Source organism: Phocoena sinus, chromosome 8, assembly GCF_008692025.1.
Source record: "Phocoena sinus isolate mPhoSin1 chromosome 8, mPhoSin1.pri, whole genome shotgun sequence".
Taxonomy (NCBI): Eukaryota; Metazoa; Chordata; class Mammalia; order Artiodactyla; family Phocoenidae; genus Phocoena; species Phocoena sinus.
Genome location: NC_045770.1, coordinates 18,950,472 through 18,976,053, shown reverse-complemented (window position 1 = coordinate 18,976,053; position 25,582 = coordinate 18,950,472). Strand labels below are relative to the sequence as shown.

Below are 25,582 nucleotides of genomic sequence, written 5' to 3'. Positions count from 1 at the left end.
AGGCCATTAGTACAGATTAACTGTAGGAGAATATTTGAACTAAATGAGTCAACTTATATAGAAGCAGATATTTGCTACAGAAAATGCACAGCTCCATCATTGGTTTCTGTTTATTAAAACACAATTAAGCCCTCAACTTGGAGGATATATAAATAGGCAGTAATTTTAATAGTCTACTTGGAGTTACTGTATGAATTTGAATATAAAGGAAATGTAATTCTTTCAAAAGTTATCCATAATTCTGATTTATTTATTGTTTGTTTGTTTATCTAGCCTGACCTTCTTCTCTATTAGTGAAATAAGTTATATTTGTGCAGTATTATCTTTTCTCTTCGATGGATTTCAGAGTATAGTGATTTCAGAGGATAATTGTTTTAAATTGGGAAAATTCAATTTTCTCTAATGTTTTTACATTTAAACTCAGCTTTCGAATGTTTGTGCTTTCTTGCATTACCCCCAAACATTTGGGAAATGAGCTCATCTCAACTCATCTTATTCCCAAGCCCCAGCCCACTCCCCAGCCCCCAGTGAGTCACCCACCACGTTTCCTTACTTGAGTTAATGCTAACACAACCCTCCTAGGTATTAAGAATCTCAGAGTCATTTGGACTCCTAATTTCTTCTTTGGATTCTTCCCATCTCTACTTGCCCTCTGTTCGCTTCCACTTCCTGTAAAGCCCTCCTTCAGCATCTCTCTTGAAGCTGCCTTTTCTCCTCCATTCCCCCCACCCACCCCCGAGAGGACGTTCAGGATTGTATTACGTCACATCTGGGGCAATGCCAGGGCTTCCAGGTTGGTTTTCCCACCTTCAGGTTTTCTCCATCTTCAATTTTGCCTAGATTAACCTTCCTTTAATACAAATGAGCATTTCATTCCTCTGACTAAACACTGTCTGTGGGTCTCCACCAGGCAGGGGATAAAATTCAAGCCAGAGTTGTAACCGGGCCATCAAGATGCTCTCTGCCTGGGTCCAGCACTGTCTCCCACTGCTTTGAGGCACAGACACGCAGACCCTGACGCTCTGCTCTCTTCCCCACCCTCTCTCCACACATTCTTGCTTCTTTGCTTTCATTCACGTGCCTTTCTACACTCGGAATGACTCCGTGTCCACCCACGTACCGAAAATCTCACAACCCAGCCCCAAAGACGGCCCCAAAACTGTCTCCTCATGAAGGCTCAGCCAGAGGAGAGCTCTTCCTCTGCTCAGGCCTCCTGCACCGCCACCCTCTACACTCTCCCCATACGGGACGTTGTTATTACTGTCACTTTGGTGTCGTCATATGCCTGCTCCATTGTAAGCTTCTGGGGGGGGGGGGTTCAGCTCGTTAACTCGTACAACACCTAGAATAGGGCCTTATGATTAATAAGTTGATAACCTTTGTTGAATGGTGCCTTTATAATTCAAACCTGGAAAGCTAAAAAAATGTCAAACTCATGGAAGTGTTCTGTCTTTTCAGCAAAACCCAAAATCACCTACGTAGAGAACCAGACTGCCATGGAACTAGAGGAACAGGTCACACTTACCTGTGAAGCCTCAGGAGACCCCATTCCCTCAATCACCTGGAGAACATCCACCCGAAACATCAGCAGCGAAGAAAAGGTATAATGTCGCCCAAGAGTTTCAGGGCCATGGAACGCAGACTCCACGTGGATTGAGTCTGCCCCATGCCCAGTCCTCTTTGGTGAACCAGAAAGTGGGATGTGGTCACTGGAGGCTGCAGCCAGGTCCTATGGCCCCCCTCCTCCAGCCTGCCCTGGCTGTGGCCTTCTCAGCATCCCCTTGAGATGGAAGGGGCACAATTCCTTGCATGGGTTTGCAGGGGTGTGATGGTAGTGGGTATGGTTAGGTTAGACGTTGCAAGGAGGAAGGGGATAGTGATTTTCAAACCAAGGTTACGGAGCTGGGAGGAGCAAGGGAAGTGAAGGTCCCAGTGCACTGGGTGATATTAGCGTCATCTCAGGAGCACCCAGGGAAACGTGTCCCGGAACTAATAGGGATCATGGTGAGCCCTTGTTCTTCTCACCTTGTGATGTGTATGTTCATGCTCTACATGCACTATATGCACAGAAGCTTGGCTGCCTTTGTGTCTGCCTGTATTCTCGGCCACACTTGCGTATCATTTTGTTCTAAAGGCAAAAATAATTAGCAGTTTCTACGTGATGATGATTACTCCAGGTTCTACAATATATTCTCTGAGAGATGAAGAACATTATAGCAACCTTCCTGGCAAATTTAAATGACTGGGAAGATTTAGCTTTCAAGCACATGGATTTATAGGCCACTGGAAAGCTGTCTTTATTATTAACAGTCTATAAAAATTGAGGTAACCCCACATCAGGCAGCCTTTTGCTACTGAGTGGGCCAAAAGACAGGGGGAGGAAGAAGCTTGGTTTTAAAGCAACCTAAACCTCCTTATGGCACTTCTCCAATCTCATCTCATATATCCTGTAGTAATGGGCTTCATTTTAGTTGGCCAGAGCTTTGTCACCTATTCAAGGAGTAATGGCCTCAGCCTTAAAGAACGATTATAATGGATTGCCGATTGACTAGAATGTCACAAAAGATAGATCTTCACTCTTCTGCCTGCCTAAGGGAAATCCCTAGAGAGGGTAGACTTAAAGCTAAAAAGGGATAGCGTGAAATTTCAGAGCCAAATTTGGGATTTGCATTTGAAGAACTGATTTCTCTCCTACTAATAGAAAACAAAACTAAATCAAGAGGAACAGAAATTGCTGTTCCAAAAAAACCCATTAATTTTTGCAAGTTTTACCTCCAGAGTTCAATTCAACTTAACAAAAACTCAGCCGAGGAACTGCTAAGTATTTTTGAAACTTGCGTATGCTGTTTAATATTGTGAAAATCAACTGAATTAAGTAATGTAGAGTTTACTTGGATACTTTATCAACATTGGAATTAAACCCTCAGCTCAGATTTTAGCTCCCATCATGTGTGTTACGTGGATTGAATGTACATTTCAAGGCTTAAACCACAGGGCTGCCACTTGGCAGAGTTTTCTACATCAGGCTTGAGAGTAGATTTGTCCAGAATGACCCAGTGTATATCTTTGATCTAGAGGGAAGGACAGAAATAACATCTACCCCAGATGAATGATGGTTTTAAATTCTATATCTTTCCTAGGAGTAGCTCAACGGTCAAGCTAGACCAGAAGAGTTATTAAGATTTGTGCCTACCTCAGGTCCTTTAATAGGTGGGCACTTCTGGCTTGTATCTGTGAATTCATTTTTATAGAATGAGAACAAAAAACCAGGCATTAATACACACTCATACTTCCTAAATATTAAAACCAAAGGTGTCTAGCAGAGACCATCTCAAGCCAAGTACGCTTTGCATAGTTCAATTATCAGTATAGATCATTAGTCTCAATCTGAAATAATTATTTAAGCTCAGCCACATAGGTTGTGTTGCACTTTCTTTTACTGTGGACCGCCTTCAAGTGACATTACTGCAACAGGAATGAATCAGTGTCAGAACAAGCGTTCCAGATTGGCCAGTGATGTGACCCCAGATCAGCATATTTGCCTAAACGAAACGCTGTATAGAAAAATTGCTATTTCTACTCATTACATATCGACATCAAAGAGGCACGATAGTCATCTTATACTGGGGGGTGGCTAAAAATTAAGGAAACAGAGATGGCCTATTCCTGAGCCAGGTGGTCTCCAGATAGTGAATTTCACTTTTACTTTGACAGCTGCTCCTCATTTTCTCCTCCAGCTGAAGTTGCATTATACATATTGATAATTAGGTATCAAGATTATTAGAGTCACAGAATCATAGGAGGGCAAGAAAACGGTTTTCTTTTGAAAGTCAAGACTACGCGCTGAGCAGTAAGAATAGCCAATTGTTTCTCCTGAGAAAGGAAAGAAGCCTCCTGAGAAAGTAGATCACATAACCTGCCAGAATCATAGAAGGTTGGAAGGAAGGGTCCTTTGGAGGTTATCTAGTCTCACTGCCAAAAAGTCACTCAGCCCCTGCTTGAAGGGTGACAATGTCAGTTCTTTGCAGTCAGGTGGCCAACACTGATGGTCAAGAGGCCCTGCTTCGTTGCCCCTGCCACTTCTCAGCCTTCCAGCCCCTACAACTCAGTCCTTTGTGTGAGAGCCATTAACTAGCTCTCCAGTTTTCCTTTAGTCAGCCTTCTGCCCTGTAACACATCCAGTTATTTTCACTGCTGCTCTTATCTTACGGTTTCCACACCCTTCACCTTTCTAGTCGTCCTGTACTAGAGAGCTTCACTTCCCTAGTGTCCCCTATAACTTGGTGGTGCCCAGTATAGCTCATGCAGACTTCCTGGCTCATCGCTCCCTTGATCTGGACACTGAAATGCTGTCAACATCACGTTAACCCTTTAGCAGTTTCCTCGTTCTGTTGTCTCCTGTTGAACTGCATTTAAGCCGCATATCCCCTGTCCTGTCCTGTCCTTGTGCAATTGATTGCGTAACCAATAATGTAGAATTTTATATTTATTTCTATTAAAAATTGTTTTGTTTGTTGCAACCCAGTATTTCTCAGTGGGGGTCACAAATGACAGTTTGGGAAGACTCTTTCTTCACTGGGACTGTCCTGTGCATTGCAAGATATTTAACATCCCCAGTCCCTTCCCTTTAAATGTTAGTAACCAACTCTAATCATTGTCATTACCAAAAGCGTCACATACAGAAACACTCCTTGGCTTGAGGACGACTATTTTAGTCCATCTTTCGGACCAGTCAGGACTGGCTTTCATCAGAGCTGTCCTTAGAGTTCTTTGGGTCCAGGGCCTTTCAACCAGTGTAGGTTCCCCCTGTTTTATCTATGTTTGTTCAAAGTAATGGGGCATAGCAGTCGATGGTGACCCCAGTTCTAAGCATAAGACCCAAGGGCAGGCAATTCAGCCTTCCCTATGCAACTGCCATCTAGCATCTCTATTAGCTGTTGCTTCCAACCTGGTATGAATGCTTATTTGAAATATCTTTGTCCAAGTCACTGATAAAAATGTTGACTGAAACATGGTCAAGTACAGAGCCCTTAGAATGCCACCGGCGCTTCCCTGGGGTGAGTGGCTCAGAAGGTGGAGCACATAATGCCTTGGTGCTCTCAAGATTCTGATGACTTCCATGGAAGGCTCAACGCTCCCTTTAATAAAGTTAGTGACAGCAGGAGCTGATTAAAGCAGCGTGGTCTTTTGCTTCACTGCTTAGTTGAATCTAGTGTTAATCCTTTTTAGGAGGAGAGGGGAGAAAAGGCTTTCATTCATAGGCTTGTGGTGACTTTCTAATGGAATACGGGTGTTCTTCATGTAAAAAAGCAGGGAAGAAAAGCAAAAACCAGTACACTGAGCCCAAAAGTCACACTCTGTCTTTACCAATGTCTCTAGGTTTAGTCTAGTCACTCATTTAAGATTGATTATAATCAATCCGTTCGGCTTCAGCTAGTTCGGTTGGTTTCGCTCAACAAATGATAATAGCTAGGCTAAGTTTGGGTCACTAAGATCATGAGAGGAGATCATCTGTCTGAAAGTTAATCCATTTCTTAGTGGTCACTAGTCTGTTGACAAAAAAAATTTGAATATCGTAATGGGTCAGTTTGATCGATGCGTATGGAGGTCATTGTGGTAACTGCTGATGCAAAGAAAGCTTGTGCATCCACATGATTTTATGACCCATCCTGTCGAGGCTCATGTTTTAAATTGCCACAGTGAGTGGCGCCAAATTCCAGGTACCATTTACATACTGAGTGAGAGCCCTGGATGGTAATTTATATACTCTCTCCCTGGCAGAACAAGTCCAGTGGGTGCTCATTCGAACATACCAGCGCCTTTGAAGAGTCTGGGAAAGAAAGGCTTGTGAAGCCTTAATGTCTAAGGAGAAGGAGAGGAGCAAAGAGTTGAGATCAGAAGAGATAGAAATAAGTGAAAGGCATTTCATGAACCTTGAATTCTGGTAAACAGAGTACCCTACAAACCAGAGAAACCTTTTGAAATTCTGAATTCCCTAGAAACCGAAGTTTCTTTTCACCAGAGAGAATTCCTCATTCAGTGTAAAACAGGTGCTCACTCTTAAACGTTGGGAAAGGTGCCTGCATTGAGCAGTTTGGAGTCTAGTTTATCCAGGATGTGGGCAGAAGTATAACAGGGAATACTTAGGGTAAGTGTCTATCACTTCACTTCACTCTAATTTGTATACATACTCCTACAGACTTGTGTGTAAGATCATAAAACATGCAAATATTAAAAGAAACTGGAACTAAAAGTTTTGGGAGCACTGCTGATCATATACTAGTTTAGGTTTTAAGTATGTATATTTGCATATCAGGTTGTCTTAAAGTGGGCTACATGTCTTCATCAAATGATCAGGGTCGAGATATATCCTATTATCCTACCAGGCACACAGGTCAGGCTACTATAAGCATTGTGTTACTAGCACCTACTTATTCTAAAAGCCACAAAACCACAGTAAGTTAGGAGAGACACAGGAAGAATCGTATCTGAAAAACAAACAACTCCATATGATAGGGCCCCTGAAAGTTGTCTTGATTCATGTAGCCCTGGCATGTGACGGACAAGCTTCTAAGCGATGTGGAAACGGCAACCACATTTGACGTGTTGGCCCGCTGTTACTTTGGTCTATGCGTGTTCCTCTGTTCTCACTTTCTTCTTCATGCCAACGTCGTGTGACATAATTCAACATCCCCATCCTCATGTCTCACAAAAGCTCCTTGCGTTTAGTGGACTCTTACTGAATGTTTGCTAACTCATTTGCATTCCCGGGATTGCATTACTGTGTCTCTGGCGTCGTTTCTATCCTTCTTCCATCTGAACATGAGGGACAATCAGGCAGTCATGCCATCTAATAAAAAGAATAATGCATGTATGATAGTTTCGACTCCCAGCGTGAAATCAGAAAAACTGTGAGCATAGTAGATTCCCCAGTGCTGGATAAATAAAAATCTTGATGTGGGTAGGAAAATACCTAAACCCCCTTTGTGAATGCCATCTTTGATGAAGACGGTGAACGCTTAATCCTGCATGTCATCCGGGCGTCCCTCTGCCTTTAAAAACCAACTGGAACGTACCATAGCACTCAGAGTTCAGTATCCTCAAAGCTTCCTGTCTTAAGGGCGTACTTCTCCTTCCTAATGTACCCTTCTGCTCCTTTCTTTGTTCCTTTTTTTAAAATAAACATTTGATTTTTAATAGAATGCATGCAAAGAGTTACAAAATGCATGAGCACAAAATAGTATATTGGTGATAAGCTGTCCAATAAAATCCAGCGGAGGAAACCTACTCTAGAAGTATCTCTAGATTGTGTGGTTAGAACTAGTAGTGTCACCTAATATTACGAGGAATGTTCAAGATGTTTTGGAACAGGAGCAGTCTAATATATCTGCTGGTATCCATATGTACGTCTTCCAAAGATTAGGAAAGCCTTTACCTTTGAATTCTACATCTTAATGTGCATAAGTGGGGGAAGAAAGCTGAACATAAGCTAAATCCTAAATTAAATTGGGTAGTAAACACACCGTTGAAAGTGGGCCTTGGAAAAAGTTCTGAATTAAAAAGAAGCTGCATGTGCACGGAATGCAGTGTGATACGTCAGTTCTCTAAAGCAACATGTTGTAAAATTTTACTGCTTTCTTGTTGTGTTTTATATCTTGTTCTCTACAGGCTTCGTGGACTCGACCAGAGAAGCAAGAGGTATAGCTTACCTGACCGCTAGCCAGTCTGTAGTTTTGAAAGCATTACGGTTCAACTCACCATGGCAGTTTAATAACCAGACATGCTGAAACTAATCAGTAACTTAGTTAGATTAAAGAATAGGTCGATAGTGGTAGACATTACTTAGCAATAGTGTCGCTTTAGGATGAGCAAACAAGCTGTGTTGGGAGTGGATGCACAAATCCTTATTATTTCCTAAAACTGGATCTTATTCTCTTGCCGGTGCTGATAAAATCACATCCAGGTAATTATACTTAGAGAAATAAATGGCCCCAACTCCCAGGCCAGGCATTTTGAAATGGTACCATTTTTTTGACTCTTACCTGGTTGATGTGGCTTTGGATCATAAAGTCACAGAGTTAATGATCTAAAAACCCACTCAAGCCCTTACCTTTCCAGCTCAACTCATCTTGTTGCTCACTTATCTTATCATGACTGTTCTTTTGGTAAATTACCGCATCACATCTCATCTCGGAGCAATGCAAATGACATCTCTCATTGGTTTTCCCAAATTGCTAAACATATCTATGTTACTTTTATAGAGCATTAAGTTTATGAGATTAGAATGATTTGTCACAAATGGTTCTTTTTTTTTTTTTTTTTTAAGTCAGCATATTTAGCCTTTGAAATTTCTCTGACTGCTTGCTTCAGTTTGGGTAATGTGGGACTTAGTTTGAAAACTGAAGCTAAATATAAATCTTTAGGCTGGAATCGCTGTATCCCCAAGACCCTAATGATGATGATGCCTGTCGTTCTTGACCAGATTTGTGTGATTAAGTGACAGATAGTGAAATAAAAAACAGTATGTTTTAGATGAAGTTCAGGAATCTCATCTATAAATACTTTTTTAAAAAGTAGCCTTTTCTCCATGTGGAACTTTGATATTGTGTAATACTATAAACGTAGAATATGGCAATCCTGTAGACTGTATTTGAATTGGGTAAACCCATCCTCCGGTCTTTCGGAAATGATAATTATTCAGAACACGTAACGCACGTGTTCCTGTCATAGCTATAAATATTTAATGCCGTTTAATATTTAAAAGTTGTCTGCCTGTCCCCAGGCACTGTTGCTAGTTTCTGCACCCTGCTGTCGTCAAATCTAATTCATTATAAGCTCTCTTTGTATCATTCCTTCCTCCACGTCGTAGGGACTGTAGTTAGGTGCATACCCTCGCTAAAACACTTGCCTCCTGTAAACACTCCCCCGGAGTGCTGTCATAGACTGGGTGTTGTTATTGCCCAAAAGTCATGCTCTCATTGGGATTGGGGAAGGGAGAAAAGAAGGGTTAACTATCAGCACTCCTGAGCCACTACCCCTCTCGTTCTGCTTGGCCTTGTGCATCTTCCCCGCCACTCAGATTTAGACGGGGCTAGAAGAGGAGCTGAGATTTATCAGGGAGCATTAAGGAGATGTTGAGAGAATTGTTATTATTAGTGGAAGTAATTGATTTACTCCCAGGAAAACAGACACCTCACTCCATTTTGCAGACGTGTCCTTATCTTAAGTTATCTCGCTCTGGACATAATTGACTTTCAAGTGAGTTCTGCCCCCTGGGGCTCAGAAGTTCCCTTCCCTCCTATTTGTCTCAGTTGGGGATGAAGACCATGAATCCAGATGAGCTCAAAAGAAGGCTTGGGTCATGGCTGATTTCATTCTGTAAGTTCTGGAAAGCCTTAGGACTTTTCCCTGCAAGAAGAGAGACAAAAATGTTTTGACGAGAAGAGCAATTATAATTGCCCTTCGTACGTTTTTGCAAAACCGGGTCTTCTTGCCACAGTGATCTTTTCATTCGTGCCCAGAGTTTATCTGCTTCCTCCTCGAGTCTGGACCATCAGCATGACGTGTGGTCTGGATGGCTTGGAGGTGGCACTCTCTGACTTTGTTCTGGTGCCAGAGTAAATCGTTTCAGAGGGAGATAGTCCAATCACACTGGAGTCTGTCTGCATCCCCTCGGAGGGAGAACTGGGCGTTTGGCAAATAATTCCATCATCAATCCTGTTTTGAGCCACCGCAAAATAAAATTCTCTATGGAAGCCTGCCTACTGCTCTGCTGACATCATTAAATGAGAACATTATCCAGAGAGAAATTTAGACAAGGAGACCAGAGAGAAGGGGGTGGCGGGAAGTAAGGCTGTCAATGCAACCATTGCCTGAGCTTCTCTTTGACCATTTTCTAGATTATCCTAAGTAAAAACTGCTCATGCCCCGCTTTGTGGTTACTTGTTAATGTCCTTCTCTTACCTGCAGGACTTTCTTTGCATCTTTTGCTGTTGTATCCTTCCTTATGGAAATGTTCTCTTGACTTCCGAAAGATTCTGATCAGTTTTCCGTGTTTGTGGTGTAGCAGCCCCAGGACAAATCCTGGGTGTGGGACAAAAAATTACAGTTCAGTCGCTGGCTGGCATCACTGTTGGCTGAACCTGTGATCTCGCTGAGATAACCAGAAAGGCCGGGGTGAACCATGAATCCCCTCTGCCTTCATTCTGCTGTCTTGGGAGTATAGGAATGACTAGCAGGTCAGGTCAGCCCTCAGAGATACTTGCAGCGTTGACCTCACACTCCTGATGCCACGAGTTTAGGGGATGCTTCATGATTTTGTTTGGCACATGACTGTAGACTTTGGAGACGAGTGCTCCACGGCTGCCTGTGTCAGCTCCCATTCATCCCCTGGGGTGCAGCTTCTCAGCCCATCAGCTTCCCAGCTTTCCAGGCCTCGTGGAGGCCGAGAGCCGAGGCGTCTGGGCATTCCTGTCAGAGAGGGGTGGCCCTCGCTGCAGTAGGTAGATGGTTTTGCTCGGCTCTTCTGCCTCTTTGCTGGCAGCTGTGTTCCGGCTTCTGGATACGAATGTGATGGGACTTAAATGACTGAAACAGATTAGCTCTACCAGTGATGGGACTTTTTGCGGTAGATCTGAGGCTTCTGTCAAGACCAATGGTGTCTTGCTTTTGAGCTCCCCAAACTGGCTGCCATACGATATTTCAATGCTGGGTTTTGGGCTTCCGAACCAGCAGCTAAAAAGAACCTGGAGGCAGGTGTTCTTTAGTTCTTTAAAGACCCAGCCTCATGGGATGACGGGTGATATGCAGAGCACCCACCTGTCTATCTCTATGGAATATCGCTCACTGGACTTAAAGAGTATGGCCCAGCCTACGAGAAGCTAGACTCCTTCTTCAGATTGCCAGCTTTCTTGAGGGTCTGAACTCAGACCGCCTGCCTAGACTCTTCCTAGGCCAGCAACCAGTTTACTTAAGAGTGTCAAGGGGGGAAACCCCTTGGAAATATTTCAGTGCCCATTGCCCAGGGCTCATATGCTTATTCCCTGTTCGACCAACTCTTGTAATTCCAGAGACGCAGGAAGACAGTTCTAGTGTCAAGGGCTAGAATATGGTGACTATAGTGTCCAGGATCCCAAATCTGCCTGGCATTCTCTGTGTCACTGTTCCGGGAGAGGGGACCCTGTTCCCCTCACTTCCAGCTCAACAGCTCCTGAGCTCCAGATTGTTGGACTTTGTTCGATGAAATTATTTTACTTTTAAGCATCCAGGAAAGTAAGACGTCTGCAGAAATACGGATTTCTTGTATAATTTCTTCTATTCAGATTTCCCATTATGTGTGCATGCACCAAGGAACAGGCAGATGGACGGGGGGCTAGAAGGCAAGGACGGGAGTGCAGGTTTTCCCGAATCTCACGAGGCAGGACTGTTGCAGCTGCAACGCCTGCTGGCCAGACTTTGGCTTCCGTTTTAGATGTGCCAACCAAATCGTCTTGGGGGCCTGGGTTGTCCTTCTCAAGCCAATCTTGGCACATAGGCTAGGCTGCTTGAGTAAACTGAGTCCCATTTTCTGTCTGGGATGCACCCAAGTTCCCATAGTGCTCTCCGGAGCCTCCTCGCAAGTCGGTACCTAAAGCGAGACTCAGACATTGGCCCAGAGAGCAGAGGGCTGTGAGGCTGGTCGCAGACAGTGATGGCCCGGTCTCCTGGCCCCGCCCAGCCCCGGGCCTGACGCTGTCCCTCCCCTCCTGGCAGACCCTGGACGGGCACATGGTGGTGCGCAGCCATGCCCGCGTGTCGTCCCTGACCCTGAAGAGCATCCAGTACACAGACGCTGGGGAGTATATCTGCACCGCCAGCAACACCATCGGCCAGGACTCCCAGTCCGTGTACCTCGAAGTGCAATGTGAGGAAAACGGTGGGAAGACAGGGGGCAGGGAGGGCCGTGCAGCTGCCAGGACCAGGCCCATGGTGGTTGGCCCCTGGCCATTTCAAAGCTGTGTCCCCAAGGCACCCCTTCACTCCATCCCCCGGCTTCTTACCAGTCTGCGTGTCTCCCTGTGCAGCTCATGGGAGGTGACCCCGATCTCTGCTGTCCCCCGGCACCAGCTCGGCCTCAAGGCGTGACCAGCTTCCCGGTGCCAGGAGATGGAGTGGGGGGAGGGGTCACGATCGTGGCAGTCTTCCTGAGAGCTGTTGTCCTTCTTTGCAGATGCCCCCAAGCTTCAGGGCCCTGTGGCTGTGTACACTTGGGAGGGCAACCAGGTGAACATCACCTGCGAGGTGTTTGCCTACCCCAGTGCCACAATCTCGTGGTTCCGAGACGGCCAGCTGCTGCCAAGCTCCAACTACAGCAACATCAAGATCTACAACACCCCGTCCGCCAGCTACCTGGAGGTGAGACATGGGGGCGGCGGGCAGGGTGGAGGAGGCACCGTTTGAGGATGGGCAGGCAGCTGGATACAGCTAATATCTTCTCACTTGCTTCTGTGGCACGTCCTGAGCAGGGGAGCCACTGGCTGAGGAAGAAAGTGAGCCTCGGCCCTCGTTTTCTCCGCGGAGCTAGACTGGGGCCTGGGAGGCAGAGTGTGCCTCTCCCATGATCCCCTTTTCTGTGCTCTCTGGGTTAAGGCTCGGCTGCAGCTGTACTGATTCTATTCTCTACTAATTTTAGTTCAATAAATAAGGATCTGAGGTGGGGACCATTCCGTGGGACACTCGTAACTCAAGAGCTCCTTCTTTCTAAAGGTGACCCCGGACTCTGAAAATGATTTTGGAAACTATAACTGTACCGCAGTGAACCGCATCGGACAGGAGTCTTTGGAATTCATCCTTGTCCAAGCAGGTGAGCACCTCTTATGGCTGCACCACCCTCACCCTTGCAGGCCCTTTTTGTGACCTTCTGTGATGACAGGAGTGTGGGAAGAAGAGGGGGTGAGAGTCAGGAGGCTGGGAGCTCTGGGGGCTTTGAGGATCTGGACATGGGACACGCTGGGAAAGAATTGCATGGTGAGGTGGACCAGGGGGAGACAGGATATAGACGACAAGATTCCCAAGAGTTGAAAGAAATGAGAGAGATGTGTTTCATGATTGGGAGTTACGTCCTGGGCCAAATCAGGCTCACCTGAGTCTCCACATATGTCCTTTCCACAGACACCCCATCATCACCATCCATCGACCAGGTGGAGCCATATTCTAGCACAGCACAGGTGCAATTTGATGAGCCAGAGGCCACAGGCGGGGTGCCCATCCTCAAATACAAGGCTGAGTGGAGAGCAATAGACGAGGAAGTGTGGCACTCCAAGTGGTATGATGCCAAAGAAGGTAAGTTGGAGAGTGCCGGTTTACTTTAGAATGATGGCTCTGGGCATACGCTCACCCCTTGTGTTCACCAGATGCTGGCACCCCGACTGCCCATTTGGGTAGGGTGCACACCACTCCCCAATACTGAGAGAGGCCAGATGCCACCACCTGCCGTCCTGTTGATGTTTCTATGCTGCAACACCCAGGCTTAGGGTGTGTTCACATCTTATGTAGAGTTATTGGCCTTCTGCCGCCTGGTACTTCAGAACCTGGTTCTCGTGACCCTGCCCGGGCAGATGAGGCCAGCTTAGCCGCATGCCAAGCGGAAGCCCTGCTCAGGTGCTGAGTACAACCAGAGGAGTCCAGTCCGCCCCTGCTCTGCGTATTTGAGTTCCACGTGCTTCAGGTTCTCTGCTCTCGCCCGTCCAGTCCTGCTTGGGTCTATTCAGGGACTGCCCTGTAATTAACCGAATGATCAGAGCCAACAAGACAGGTCTGCTCTTACGTCAGTCCTATGATATATTTCCAAACCACAGATTTGAAAAATAACCCTTGGGTGACTGCAGTTTGAAGTCTCTGAGCTCGGATCCTGTTTCCCTGAGGACTGAGTATATTTCTGTCTGACTCTCCCTTTGGGGTTTAATTGGAATAACTCAGTGAAGTAGGTTTTGTTTCTGTAGACATTTTTAATCCTGGAAATAAGGGTAGAATTGGGAATGGGCTAGGACACGGTGTCATAGCACTTCAGAGACATCTTCTAACCCAGCTTTACTGAGCATTCGTCCTGCCAGGAAGCTCCTGTCACTCCTTCAGCTCTTGGGAGGGCTTGGAGGACTTTCTGGGTAATCAGGATTAGAGCTAGAAGGAAATGATCCTTTACCTCCCTGACTCCCCCCCGAAACCTCGTACCAAATCTGTGGCTTTTTTTTTTTTTCCTAGTTAACTTCTTTATTGTGGTAAAATATATTTAACATAAAATGTATTATTTTAACCATTTTTAAGTGTACAGTTTGGTGACATTAAATACATTTACGTTGTTGTACAACCATCACCACTGTCCATCTCCAGAACATTTCATCATCCTAAACTCAATACCCATTAAACAATAACTCCCTATTCCCTCCTTCCCCCAGCCCCTGGCAGCCACCATTCTACTTTCTATATAGTTGACTAGTAATAGTCTCTGTTTAGTTGCCCCTTCTAGGTACTTCACATAATGGAAGTGGAATAATACATGTGTCCTTTTATGTCTGGCTTATTTCACTTAGCATAATGTCCTCAAGGTTCATCCACGTAGTGTGTGTCAGAACGTCATTCCTTTCTAAAGCTAGATAATATTCCATGGTATGTATCGACCACATTCTGTTTATCCATTCATCTGTCAGCAGACACCTGGGTTGTTTCCACATTTTGGCTATTGTGAACAATGCTGCTGTGAACATGAGTGTACAAATATCTATCCCAGTCCCTGCTTTCAGTTCTTTTGCACATATATCCACAAGTGGAATTGCTGGATCAAATGATAACGCTATGTTTCATTTTGGGGAGACCTGCCCTGCTGTTTTCCATAGCAGCTACACCACTTCACCAACAGCCTTCTCCTCCTTTGTGACGCTTTCCATATTTTCATGACAGCCAGCGTGGAGGGCATCGTCACCATCGTGGGCCTAAAGCCCGAGACAATGTATGCGGTCCGGCTGGCGGCCCTCAATGGCAAGGGTCTGGGCGAGATCAGCGCAGCCTCCGAGTTCAAGACGCAGCCAGTCCGTAAGTAAAGCCAGCTGCCCAGCCTCTTCCCCTGGGGGGCAGGGGGGGGCCATGAGTGGGCCCATCCACGGTTCAGATGACAGCTTTTTCTCTTTCAGACCCCTCTGCTCACAGTGGTCCCATCTCCTAGTTCTCTCGCCCTCGGTGATGGCTGATACCCAGTCCCTTTGTCCTCTTTTTTTTTTTTGCGGTACGCGGGCCTCTCACTGTTGTGGCCTCTCCCGTTGTGGAGCACAGGCTCCGGACGCGCAGGCTCAGCGGCTATGGCTCATGGGCCCAGCCGCTCCGCGGCACGTGGGATCCCCCCGGACCGGGGCACGAACCCGCGTCCCCTGCATCGGCAGGCGGACTCTCAACCACTGTGCCACCAGGGAAGCCCCTGTCCTCACTTTCTTGAAGGGCTTGGTGACACCATCATAGCAGCTGGTCCAGCTTGGTAGAATAACAGCCAGGGAGGAAAACCACTAACACGTGTTCTTAAAGACAATAGGAAGGATCACGGCTGCGTGGTAGGGAGGGATTTGGGTAGATTTGCTTTTTGTCACCAGGGCCCTAAGCACCCGGTGACCTGAAGGAAGACAGTAAAGGCAGTGACAGTTGACGTAATTAGCTGTGGGATTTTTGATGCAGCAGAGATACTCAGTTCTAGGAAAACGGAGCCTGCTGTAGAGTGTATGAGCAGCAGCAAAACCCCAACAAGGCCAATGGGAAAAACATGGCCTCTGACGTTCCTGCCTCTCCTCCCTTCCCACACCCAGAGCACAGTCGGGGTCTCCCTGGTCAAGGCCTCTTTCAGGAGTCGCTTCTTCCTGATCCCATTCAGGGTTGCAGCTCTGTTTGTCTCCATCACTCCCTGTTTCCTTAAACCAGGCATGCCGTACTTTTCCCTTCCTTCCCGCACATAGCCAGGCTCTGGGTGAGCCCTGGTCTAGTCCTATCCCTCCACAGACTGGAGTTCCTGCCCTGGGAGAATGGTGAGTCCATCCGGGTGAAGAAGGTGCTGTAGCACAGACTCCCTCAGTGGTCACAGAGCTCCCTGGGCCCTCTCTGACTCCTGGGATTAAAAAGCACGCGGGGGAATCCTTTGCTTTCTTCTCTCTGAAGCCGGGGGCCTGGGAAGTGATCCCCATACCTCTTCCCAGAAGTAGAAAACCTGTCTCATCTTCCTCGTACAGGAATTGCTTCTTTCTGGATTTGAAGTAATTTGATAATTTGCGTTTCCAGCTCCGTGTGTTCTGCGGATCCTATTCATTTCTTTTACATCTTATTTTTTTTTCTTGGGTCCGTCTCTTGTCTTTTCTTTTCGTCTGTGTTCCATCCATGGGATATGCAGATAGCCCTCTTCCACGTAAGTGCCTCTTCATACCTCATTACCTGTTTCTATAGCGTTAACATCTGCTAGTTCTAGTCTTTAATTTAGTTCTGGTCCCTTTTGTCCCCTAGAGGCTGAAGTAGATGATATCGTCCGGGCCCTAACCACACTGACCTTAGTCTAGCTGTGCTCTTGTTAATGTCCGTAGGTTACTCCAAGAGGCTAACACTCGTCCTGTTTTAGAGCATGCAATTTTTGTGTCTTTTGAAATTGTGTTTATTTATTAATTTCTGTGTGTAACGATTACCCTGTGGCAACATTTTCCTGAGCCAGGCGTGGCGGAGGTGTGCAGAGGGTCTCTGAATAACAGGCTATAGCCCCGTCTCACCTTTAGCCGGGTTGCCAGAAAAGTGACCACAGCCTCGCCAGGCCTCTGTTCAAAATCCCTTCATGGGCACAAGAACCCGGAAGGATGTTCGCATTTGCTTTTAGGAGGTGGAAGAACTGAGCTCACTGCCTCTCCCTTTTCTGTCTGGCAGGATGGTAGCTGGAAGGTTCTAGGGAGAATGGGTAGGGGAACCTCGTGCAGCATGAACTTGGGTTCAAATCACAGGTACATGTATCCCGCAGGGGAGTTAAACCCCCAGTTCTGGTCAACTCTGTTCTCTAGCAGTAGGTTACTTGCAACGTGGATTTCCATGTTTGGGAAAACTGACCAGCTACTTAGTAGCTCTACTGCCAAGAATGCAGAAAGAGGGTGATTCTCCCCAGGAAGGACACCCTAATCGTGTAAGCTATAAATAGCGGATCTGGGAGCAGGGGTAACAGGAAGCACACCTGCTGCTCCGGGAACAGAACTGTGATCTGGTCTCAGCCTGCATAGATGCCCCCCAAACTTTGCGTCCACTGAGGCTCAGCTTCTTCCCAGGCTGAGCTCAGAATGGTGGAGGGAAGTCTTAAGCTGCACACCCTTTTCATAAAAAGCTCCTGGCTCCTGAAAGGCACTCAGGGAAGCTTATCTTTTGGAAATTTATTCAGAAATACTGCAACAACAGCAGAAACTAAGTAGCTCAGTGTAGGCGTTCTGAGATTTCGAGCAAGTGCTCAATCTACTCTCTCAGCAGAGTTGCTTCCTGAATGGACCGGTTCTGGAAGGATTCGGAATCGTGTGTTGGGTGGAGCTGACGGCTAGGACTGACGGCTGTGTGCTCTGGGCTGGCAGCTCAGCTCTGCCCTGAGTGCATTCAGAAGGCACGAGGGCACCTTCCTCCTGGATCTTTACCTGGTCTTCGGGTGTTCTCTCCTCTAGATGTAGCAGTGAACGAAGGCCGGCTTGGTTATATGACAGAGAGGAAGGCTAGGGTCAGGCCTCCTTCTGAGTGTCTAACCAGTAACGGGGTTTTGAGTACTGAATCGGAGGAACTGGGTCTTGAAATTCAAAGGTCATAAGCGGGTTTTCATTCACTGCCAGCCCAGCCTTTGTTAGGGTGAGAATTTTTTGTTTGTTTTAAAAGCCAACATTTAATTTTTTTTTAGAAAAGGAGACCTCTAGATTTTATTGTTTGTTGTCTGCCAGTATGAAGATGGATAATTAACCAAGATTCCAAGAAGTCCTTTGGAAAATGGTGGGGTCAGTTCTCTATTCCAAGTCAATCGTGAGTGATACGGCAGCAGGCATTGCTAGTGTCATGAAAGGTCAGGTTTCTCAATCACCTAATAAGGGTGTGGCTTAAAGAACTAAAAAGCAACTTCTTTAGATAAAGAGGACGTGGCACAGTTTTAGAGTTGAACGTGCTGTTTTCAAGGGCTTGGGCGGAGTAAGAGAGTATTACGCTCTCACTAAAGTTGGTTTTTATGGACTTTCCTTGCACCCTCATAGCCTTCCTGGAGTTGCTGAAGTGAGGATGTTTGCCCAAGGGCTATCCTGTCGTGCCTAGAGCCATCCTGAGAAAAGGTTACAGTTGGAAGGAAGATGCCAACGTTTGCCACTGCCAGAGCAAACCCCAGTTATTGCTGCTAGAAAATGAGGATACGTTTTAGGAAGGACCTCCTCTGGGTTCTCACTCCCATTCCTTGAAAGACACAAAGGCTGCTTGAACTTGAACGAGATCGGCCATCCGTTTAGCTGTGGGCTGACATGGAGCCCAGGGACCAGGGGTGTTGGTTTCTGGATCTGGCTTATCTTGGCCACGGACAGTGCATTCCCCTGCTGTGATGTCGGGGTGCAGGTGCACAGCCTGCTCCTGTAGCACTGGAGGTAGGCGCTGGGTACACCCCACCTCCAAGGAGGAGACAGTATAGGGTCAGCAGGGGCTGGCACCCGGTACAGAGTCAATGCTGCCAGCCCCTCCGGGTTGGGAGGCGTAGGGGAGAGCCATTCCTCAGCATCTGAAGTTTGTTGAAATGTCTCAATATTAGTGTTGCTCTCATGGTTCCTTAATAGACTACTCCACGTGTGGGGGCATGAATATGTCAAAACAGGGATGAGCAGGTGAAACTAGCCAATATCTCAAAGACACCTGCTTCGGAGCGGCCCGATTTGAAAGCCGGGCTTACCTGTTGGGAGGTCCCTTTGTTTCTGTGAAGGCAAAGGAAGCTGTGGCTCTAATGGGACAAATGGAATTCCAACCTGGGAAAAAGTCCCTGTTTCATGTATTTTTAGGCCAGGTGTCTGCGTGCTGTCAAGAAACCCTTAGGTGGAAAGTTCGCAACCTCTGTTTGCCCTGAGAGGGGCTGCTTCCCTCTCAGAGCTGCTAAAGCCCTAAAGAAATGATGTGACAATTTATTATGACTCTTTCCTCCACGAATGAACCACGCACCTTCAGAATCTCATTGCCTGAATGTTACCTCTTCATTTGCTTCCGTACCATGAAGCGACACAGACAATTTCTTTCCGGGTATAAAGGTTATAAATGAGTCTCTACTTTTTAAAAGAGGCATCTTGAGACTCTTTTGCTTTCATGGTTTGCCCCCTAGATGGCACATGGCAAGTAGAATTTAAAGCATTGTAATATATTGTGGTTAAAGCACATAAAACCCTATTCCTTTGCCAGAATGATATGGACAATCACTCGAACAATTCAAGCCAATAAATAAATAAATAAAAAGGAAAAAAAGGAGAGAGAAATACACTTTTACCAGAATTAACCAGGCTATCAAGTCATGATGAGTTAGTAGCCTGTCTTGCTCTGATTCCAGTGACGTTGTACTCGATGGTTTAATGAGGTACCCTCATCTGGAAGGTACGAGAAAGACAGAACCACGAGTGTCAACGCAATGTTGGAGATGCGGTGATGTTTTTCCAAATTTTTGTACAGCTCTCCAAGGGGACTATGTGTTGTGATGGCTGATGGAACAACTTCTGAATGTTTGCCAGTGAAAAACTAAAGATCCCTTCGGTGTCCAAAACGTCTCAGATGCACCATTTTAAAGGTTCTCCATGCAGAAAGTTGGTTAGCATTAACTTCGTTAGTCCCGGCCCCTCGAACATTCCCTTTCTCTCGAGGGCAAGAATGACACCCGATGTTAATTTGCTTTGCCCCCTGTGCACACAGCAGCAGCAGCCAGAGCATCACATTTCATAGGGCTTGGAGGGCAGCAGTGGCCGTCATGCCATCCAGATGCCGAACCATCCCTACCTCGCCCAGTCACAAACATTAAGGAGGATAGTTGTTTCTGTTTCATTGGGACCTTGAAATCAGAGAGTGAGACACACAGGTTGTGCTATAAATACGTGCCATCCACGTAGGTATATGCCTATATGTATACACATGAAGAGGTAGGTAATGGCAAAACCAAAGTCCTTTTCCCCTTTCCTGCTGGTTCACCTTAAGCTGGGGTCCAAGTTCCCTTCCCTCCTGACACCTGATCCGATGGAGACAGCTGGTCCTGCGGAACCGGCTCTTTGTTTTCAGGCAGGGTTGGAGGCCCCTGCAGCTGTTCCTGGCCCAGTCCCTTACCTGAACGGCAGGACCTGGCAGGCGCACAGGCTCAGGGTTTGAAGTCAGAGAGGCCCTGCTCTCTGCTGGGCCGCTGGCCACCTGTTCTCACGCATGGGGTTCTCCTTCCCACTTCTAACTCGCTTCAGCTTCTCTTACTGACACCCCCAGGTTGCCTCTTCCATTCTTCCCTTCAGTATCTGTGTGCCTCGATGATCTTTTTTTTCCCTTTTTTTTCACCTTCATTTTTCTTTCCTCAGCGGCTCCTGCTAGCTCTTCCACCCCTGTTCCATTGTCTCATCCGGATAGTGAGTATCATTTTCTTCATCCATCTCTCTGCCAGCCACAGTGGGCCTGCCTCACGTCACCTCCCTTATCAGGTGATAATTCCACTCTGTTGGTGGAGAGCCGCACGGGGTTTTAGAGAAGCAGATGAGAAGTAGGCACAGGTCCGCTCAGATTCACGGTGGACAGCTCTCCCGGCAAGAGGAGGCGAGTGGGAAGCGTGGCTCTGGACAGAAAACCCCACAGACAGGCTCCCTGAGGCTGTGGCAGCCCCAGCCCTGTCCTCGGGATTCATAGCAGGCTGATTATTTGGAGAAGCCAAAGGAATTTCCCAAGAAAAATGTCTGTTCTGCAGGGTCATAAGAAATGTTTGGGTCACTGTGTTTTCACCCTTCATTTTAATTGGCATAGTTGGATTCAGACATTGAAATTAGACAGCGAGGTCTGTAGCTTTTGCTTTCTCCATAAATGCATACATTTCTCGTAAATGCTTGTGGGAAAAGAAGCAGTGTCTGCCTGCAGATGTGCCCGGCCGTAGGCCCTTAGGCACATTATTGAACCCTTTACCAGGGAGCCTTGTTTTTTCTCCTCTATAAAACACGGGAAGTAATCGTATCCCCGCCCCCGGCAAATAACAACAAACCTGGCGTTTATCAAGCTGTTTGCCCACCTAGGAGCAGGGCCAGTAAGCCGGCCGTGGTGTCGCCTGGTCGGTCTCAGGCTTTGTCACCCTGCCTGAGCCTCACTCGTTTACCACCTTATTTTATTCGGCTGCCCTGCCCTTTTGTTCCCCTGAGTCCCCGGGCGTAGGGAGAGCTCCGGGCCTCCCACTGTCCGGAGTGATGAACCCAGCACTCCAAAGGGAGAGAGCAGAGTGAGAAAGCTGCTGAGCGAGACCCGGGGGTCACGCCAGCATGTGCGCAGAGCAGCAGGCACTGCAGCCGCTGGGGCTGCCCGGCTGACCCTAACCCCTTGGTGCCTCAGAAGCCCTGCACCTCGGGTGGAGCCTCGGGAGTGATTCAAGCCCCAAGCTCAGAGCCCTTTGTGACATCTACTTGGCTTGGCAAAAAGCCCGCCTACCCCACGCACTGCTTTCCAGGCAGTGGACTGTAGCAGCAGGAATTCAGGTTTGGGGACCAGAGTCAAATACCAGCTCCACTACTTCTGTATGTAACTCCATGACCTTGAATGAGTCACCCCACCTCTCCGAACGTCACACTTCTTATCTCCCAAAGGAAGGATAGATTCTACCTACTCTATAGGTATTTATGATAATTAAAGATTAAGTATGAAAAACACAAAACACAGTGCCCAGCACGTGGTAGCTGGAATTCATAGTAAGAATAAATGAGAGTTATGTTACTTCTTGCTGCGTGAGAATAATTTGTCAGCAAAATCACTGATAATCTCTTTAAAATACCTACATTCATACTGATAAATCAGGGAAGAAGGAAATGAGAGAATACCTGCTTCACCATCTCTTTTTTCTTTATAATAATGCCTTAATATATACACACGCACATAGATATGTATTTATAAATTTAATTTGTCTCCGTTCCCTCTTTCACCTTTCCGTGCCCTTTCCATCCTTCATGTTTCCGTAGCAACCTGGCCTCTTCCTGCCCTTACCACCACCAAACCATCTAGTGAGTACAGAGCTTAGCTGCCCAGGGCCAGACTGCTGCTTGTGGCAGAGCCGACTCCTGGGTCACAGTGCTGTCCCTGGTTCCCACCCCCGAGTGCTGAAAGCAACAGTTGTGAATGCACGGAGGCTCCTTGCCTGGTGTGGGTCCCTAAGCATGCTGTCTGCCTGGCCAGGAGAGCAGACCCAGTGTCACCAGAAGAACTGGGGTGATTCTTGAAGAAAACTCTGTGCACAAGGAGACTTTTCCAAATTTATCCACAAGTTAAAAAACCAGAAAATGATTAGAGAGATGCTGAGGAGACAAAAGGAGAGCATCTCGTCCCAGCTTTCATTGTCTCTCCCCCTCTGACACACACACACACACACACACAGAGAGAGAGAGAGAGAGAGAGAGAGGCTAAAATAGAATAGCTAAAAGACTGAGAACAAGGAGGGAAGGAATAGAAGCTGGCTGCCCCGGGGAAAGGGAGAGGGTGAGGAAGGAGGGAGCCTCTGCTCCCTGACAGCGCGCCCTCCTTTGCTTCCTGCAGGGTGTGGCAGTGTGTGCCCCCAGCACGCAGGGAAGGAGAGGGGCTTCTAGCCTCCCTCGTACTAGAAAAATTATGGCCTCAAAAAGCATAACCAGGCTCTGTCAAGTTTGTGTGCTGAAAGTCTAGGTGAAAGTTCTGGAATTCATCTCCCGATGGCCAAACTGTACCATCTTTCCCGTCACGGAAAGCGTTACACTTCATCACAGTCTGTAACACGTTCCAAGCTAGTCTTTATAACGCTCTAATGATGGAGGCTTGTGCGTTAGGCCTTAAACTCCCTGACAAGTCAACTGGAACGTGTGTGTGTGTGTCCACAGCTGTGTGTGAGGTTTAGATTTTATAATACTTCTGAGTGCACAGGAAAAATGACGTGCGTCCCATCAAGGGTAGTCAGAGCAGAAGGCAGAAAGCAAGGATGCAAAGTGCAGCTCCCACTCCACTCCCTGGGCCAGGGTTTCTGATACATAATTGAAGAGAGAAGAAAAGAGTTTCTGCATTTTGCACGGGGTGGTTCTCTTTTCTACTGCAGAACACAGCTGAGAGTCTGCTTTCTTGGTGTTCTCTCCGTGTGCGTGCTGCAGTGAATTTTAATTCCTGATGCTTTTGAGGTTACATTTTGTGAGCAGAGCAGAGCAGGCGACAATGTGCTGTGCTCACATGGGTTTAATTCAGGTGATGGGTTTCTCTGCATTTGGAAAAGGAATGAAATTAACAGCACCCTTTCATCTGCTAACAGCGATGCTCCAGTCCTTTGCAGCTTGACTGCAGTGTGTGCTGTGCAGAGCATAGCGGGAAAAGGCTACACAATGCATTTGCACAACTTGGGTCATATTTAAGGTGTCTCACTGTAGGTTGGTCTTCTCTGGAAGGAAAACAATCTTGGATCCAGATTTTTCCTTAAGGAGGAATTAGGTGTCTCTCCCCTGACATCAGGCATTTCTTCCCACAGGTAAAATGATTAGCAGTGACATCCAAAGAGAAGAAAGTTTGAGTCTTCTTTGTTTTGAACCCCTTGACTACTGACCCAAATTGTAGGTCCCAGTGGATACCGGGATAAAGGAAAGACAGTCACGACTGGGCAGCAGCCTGTATTTAGCGTGAACATATTTCTCAACTGTAAGGCAGAACGGAGCACGTGTGAATTGCAGTGAAACTAACAGCGGAGTAGCCGGAAGCATCCAAAAATCCATCAATCATCAGTCAGTCAGTAGGGTTGAATGTAAATAATGTCTTTTACTTTTGCTTCTGTGTGTGTGTATTGATTCATTTATAATTATGAATGAATGAAGGTAGCCTAAGTAAAATCAAAGGAGAAACTGCTCAGTTGTCTGTAATCCCTGCAGGCACCCTTGGTTGGAATGTGCCAGACCCTGTGCAGTGTCGGACAGTGAGACACAAACACTCTTATCAGCTCACGGCGGCAAGGGACTGTGTCCCTTGGTTGAAGCATTTCTCTCGAATCATTTTTAAACATTGGTGTGCTTTGGGCAGAAAAGTATCTTCACCTTCCTTTTTTGTCCTCCTTCTCTCTTAATGCCAACTGGTAATAGCCAAAATGCCCCTTGGCCTGCGCAGGTTAAGGTGGGAAACCCAAAAGGCCTTTTGTTGAAGCAGAATCACTCAGCAACAAATCAGATGTAAATATAACATAGGACAAAAAGGAGCATAGGCAAATCCAAACAAGAAAGCTGTTTTTTTCATTGTAAAAATCAAACTCGTGTCTTATCCATTCACCACAAATCTAAAATGCCCGAACATGTGTTTGATGTCAAATTCTTAGCTCGTTGAGCCAGGCGTTCAGTTTCTACTGCTTGGTGTTGACAGAGCTATGGTCTCAGCCTCCGGAAGGAAACCTATTCCCTTTCTGCACTGGCCTCCTTTTTTTATTATTATTTTGTTAGAATCTTTATCATACTACTTCATGGTTCTTTACTTAACTGTTTTCTTCATTGAAGTATAGTTGCTGTATAAAATTATATAAGTTACAGGTATACAATATAGTGATTCACGACTTTTAAAGGTTATACTTCATCTATAGTTATTATAAAATATTGGCTCTATTCCCTGTGTTGTATAATCTATCCTTGTAGCTTATTTTAAACCAAATAGTTTGTACCTCTTCCCCACTGGTACGCGTTGTGCTAAGTGAAATAAGTCAGACGGAGAAAGATAAATACTGTATGATGTCACTTATATGTGGAGTCTAAAAAATACAACAAACTAGTGAATCTAACAAAAAAGAAGCAGACTCACAGATGTAGAGAACAGAATACTGGCCTCTTCTTTTATATGTGTCTTGATTGGGGTTATCTCATGGTGGCCCCTAGGATAACATGGGTAGACGAATACGGCAGTGAGATGAGATCCCTGGCCACCTTCTCTACCTGCATCCTCCAACCCTCGCTCTTCCCACACCCGCCTCCTCACTGCGCCAAAGGAAATGTGAAATGACTTCTTAATGTAATGCAATATTTTGTTCTTCCAGGGCACACGGTCTGCGCCTTAAAAACCATGGGACTCTTCCTTCATGACCATGCTCTGTTTCATTGCCCTTGTTTTCCAAGGATGCCGAGACATTTCTGGAATCTGTGAAGAATAACTTGCCTTGTTCTTCTCCTTCAACAGTCTCCTGGATTGACTTTGGCATCTGGGTCCTGACAGAGACACCTCCCCATTTCAAAACAAGTTTCCATGCTCCTCCTTGATGTGGTATTAATAGCAGTGTTGCAGCTGTTAGCTAATGCTTGTTGGCGTTGTTAACCAAATGCTCTTTATGATTTGTTAGTCTTCTATTTCCGGGCAGTTT

The 25,582-nt window shown here is 46.5% G+C and overlaps 1 protein-coding gene across 9 annotated transcripts in view; it reads left to right on the top strand.

The window, feature by feature from the left end:
- Positions 1-25,582, top strand: part of NCAM1 (neural cell adhesion molecule 1) — a 325,913-nt gene that overhangs the window by 270,802 nt on the left and 29,529 nt on the right. For 5 of the 9 annotated variants that reach the window (XM_032639641.1, XM_032639643.1, XM_032639642.1 and 2 more), the window contains exons 8-14: positions 1,459-1,601; positions 11,752-11,902; positions 12,209-12,393; positions 12,745-12,841; positions 13,150-13,320; positions 14,935-15,066; positions 16,061-16,063. In XM_032639641.1, coding sequence (XP_032495532.1) covers positions 1,459-1,601; positions 11,752-11,902; positions 12,209-12,393; positions 12,745-12,841; positions 13,150-13,320; positions 14,935-15,066; positions 16,061-16,063 — 882 coding nt within the window. The remainder of the gene's footprint in view (positions 1-1,458; positions 1,602-11,751; positions 11,903-12,208; positions 12,394-12,744; positions 12,842-13,149; positions 13,321-14,934; positions 15,067-16,060; positions 16,064-25,582) is intronic. The other 4 variants (XM_032639645.1, XM_032639644.1, XM_032639648.1 and 1 more) reach the window with 1 other exon arrangement.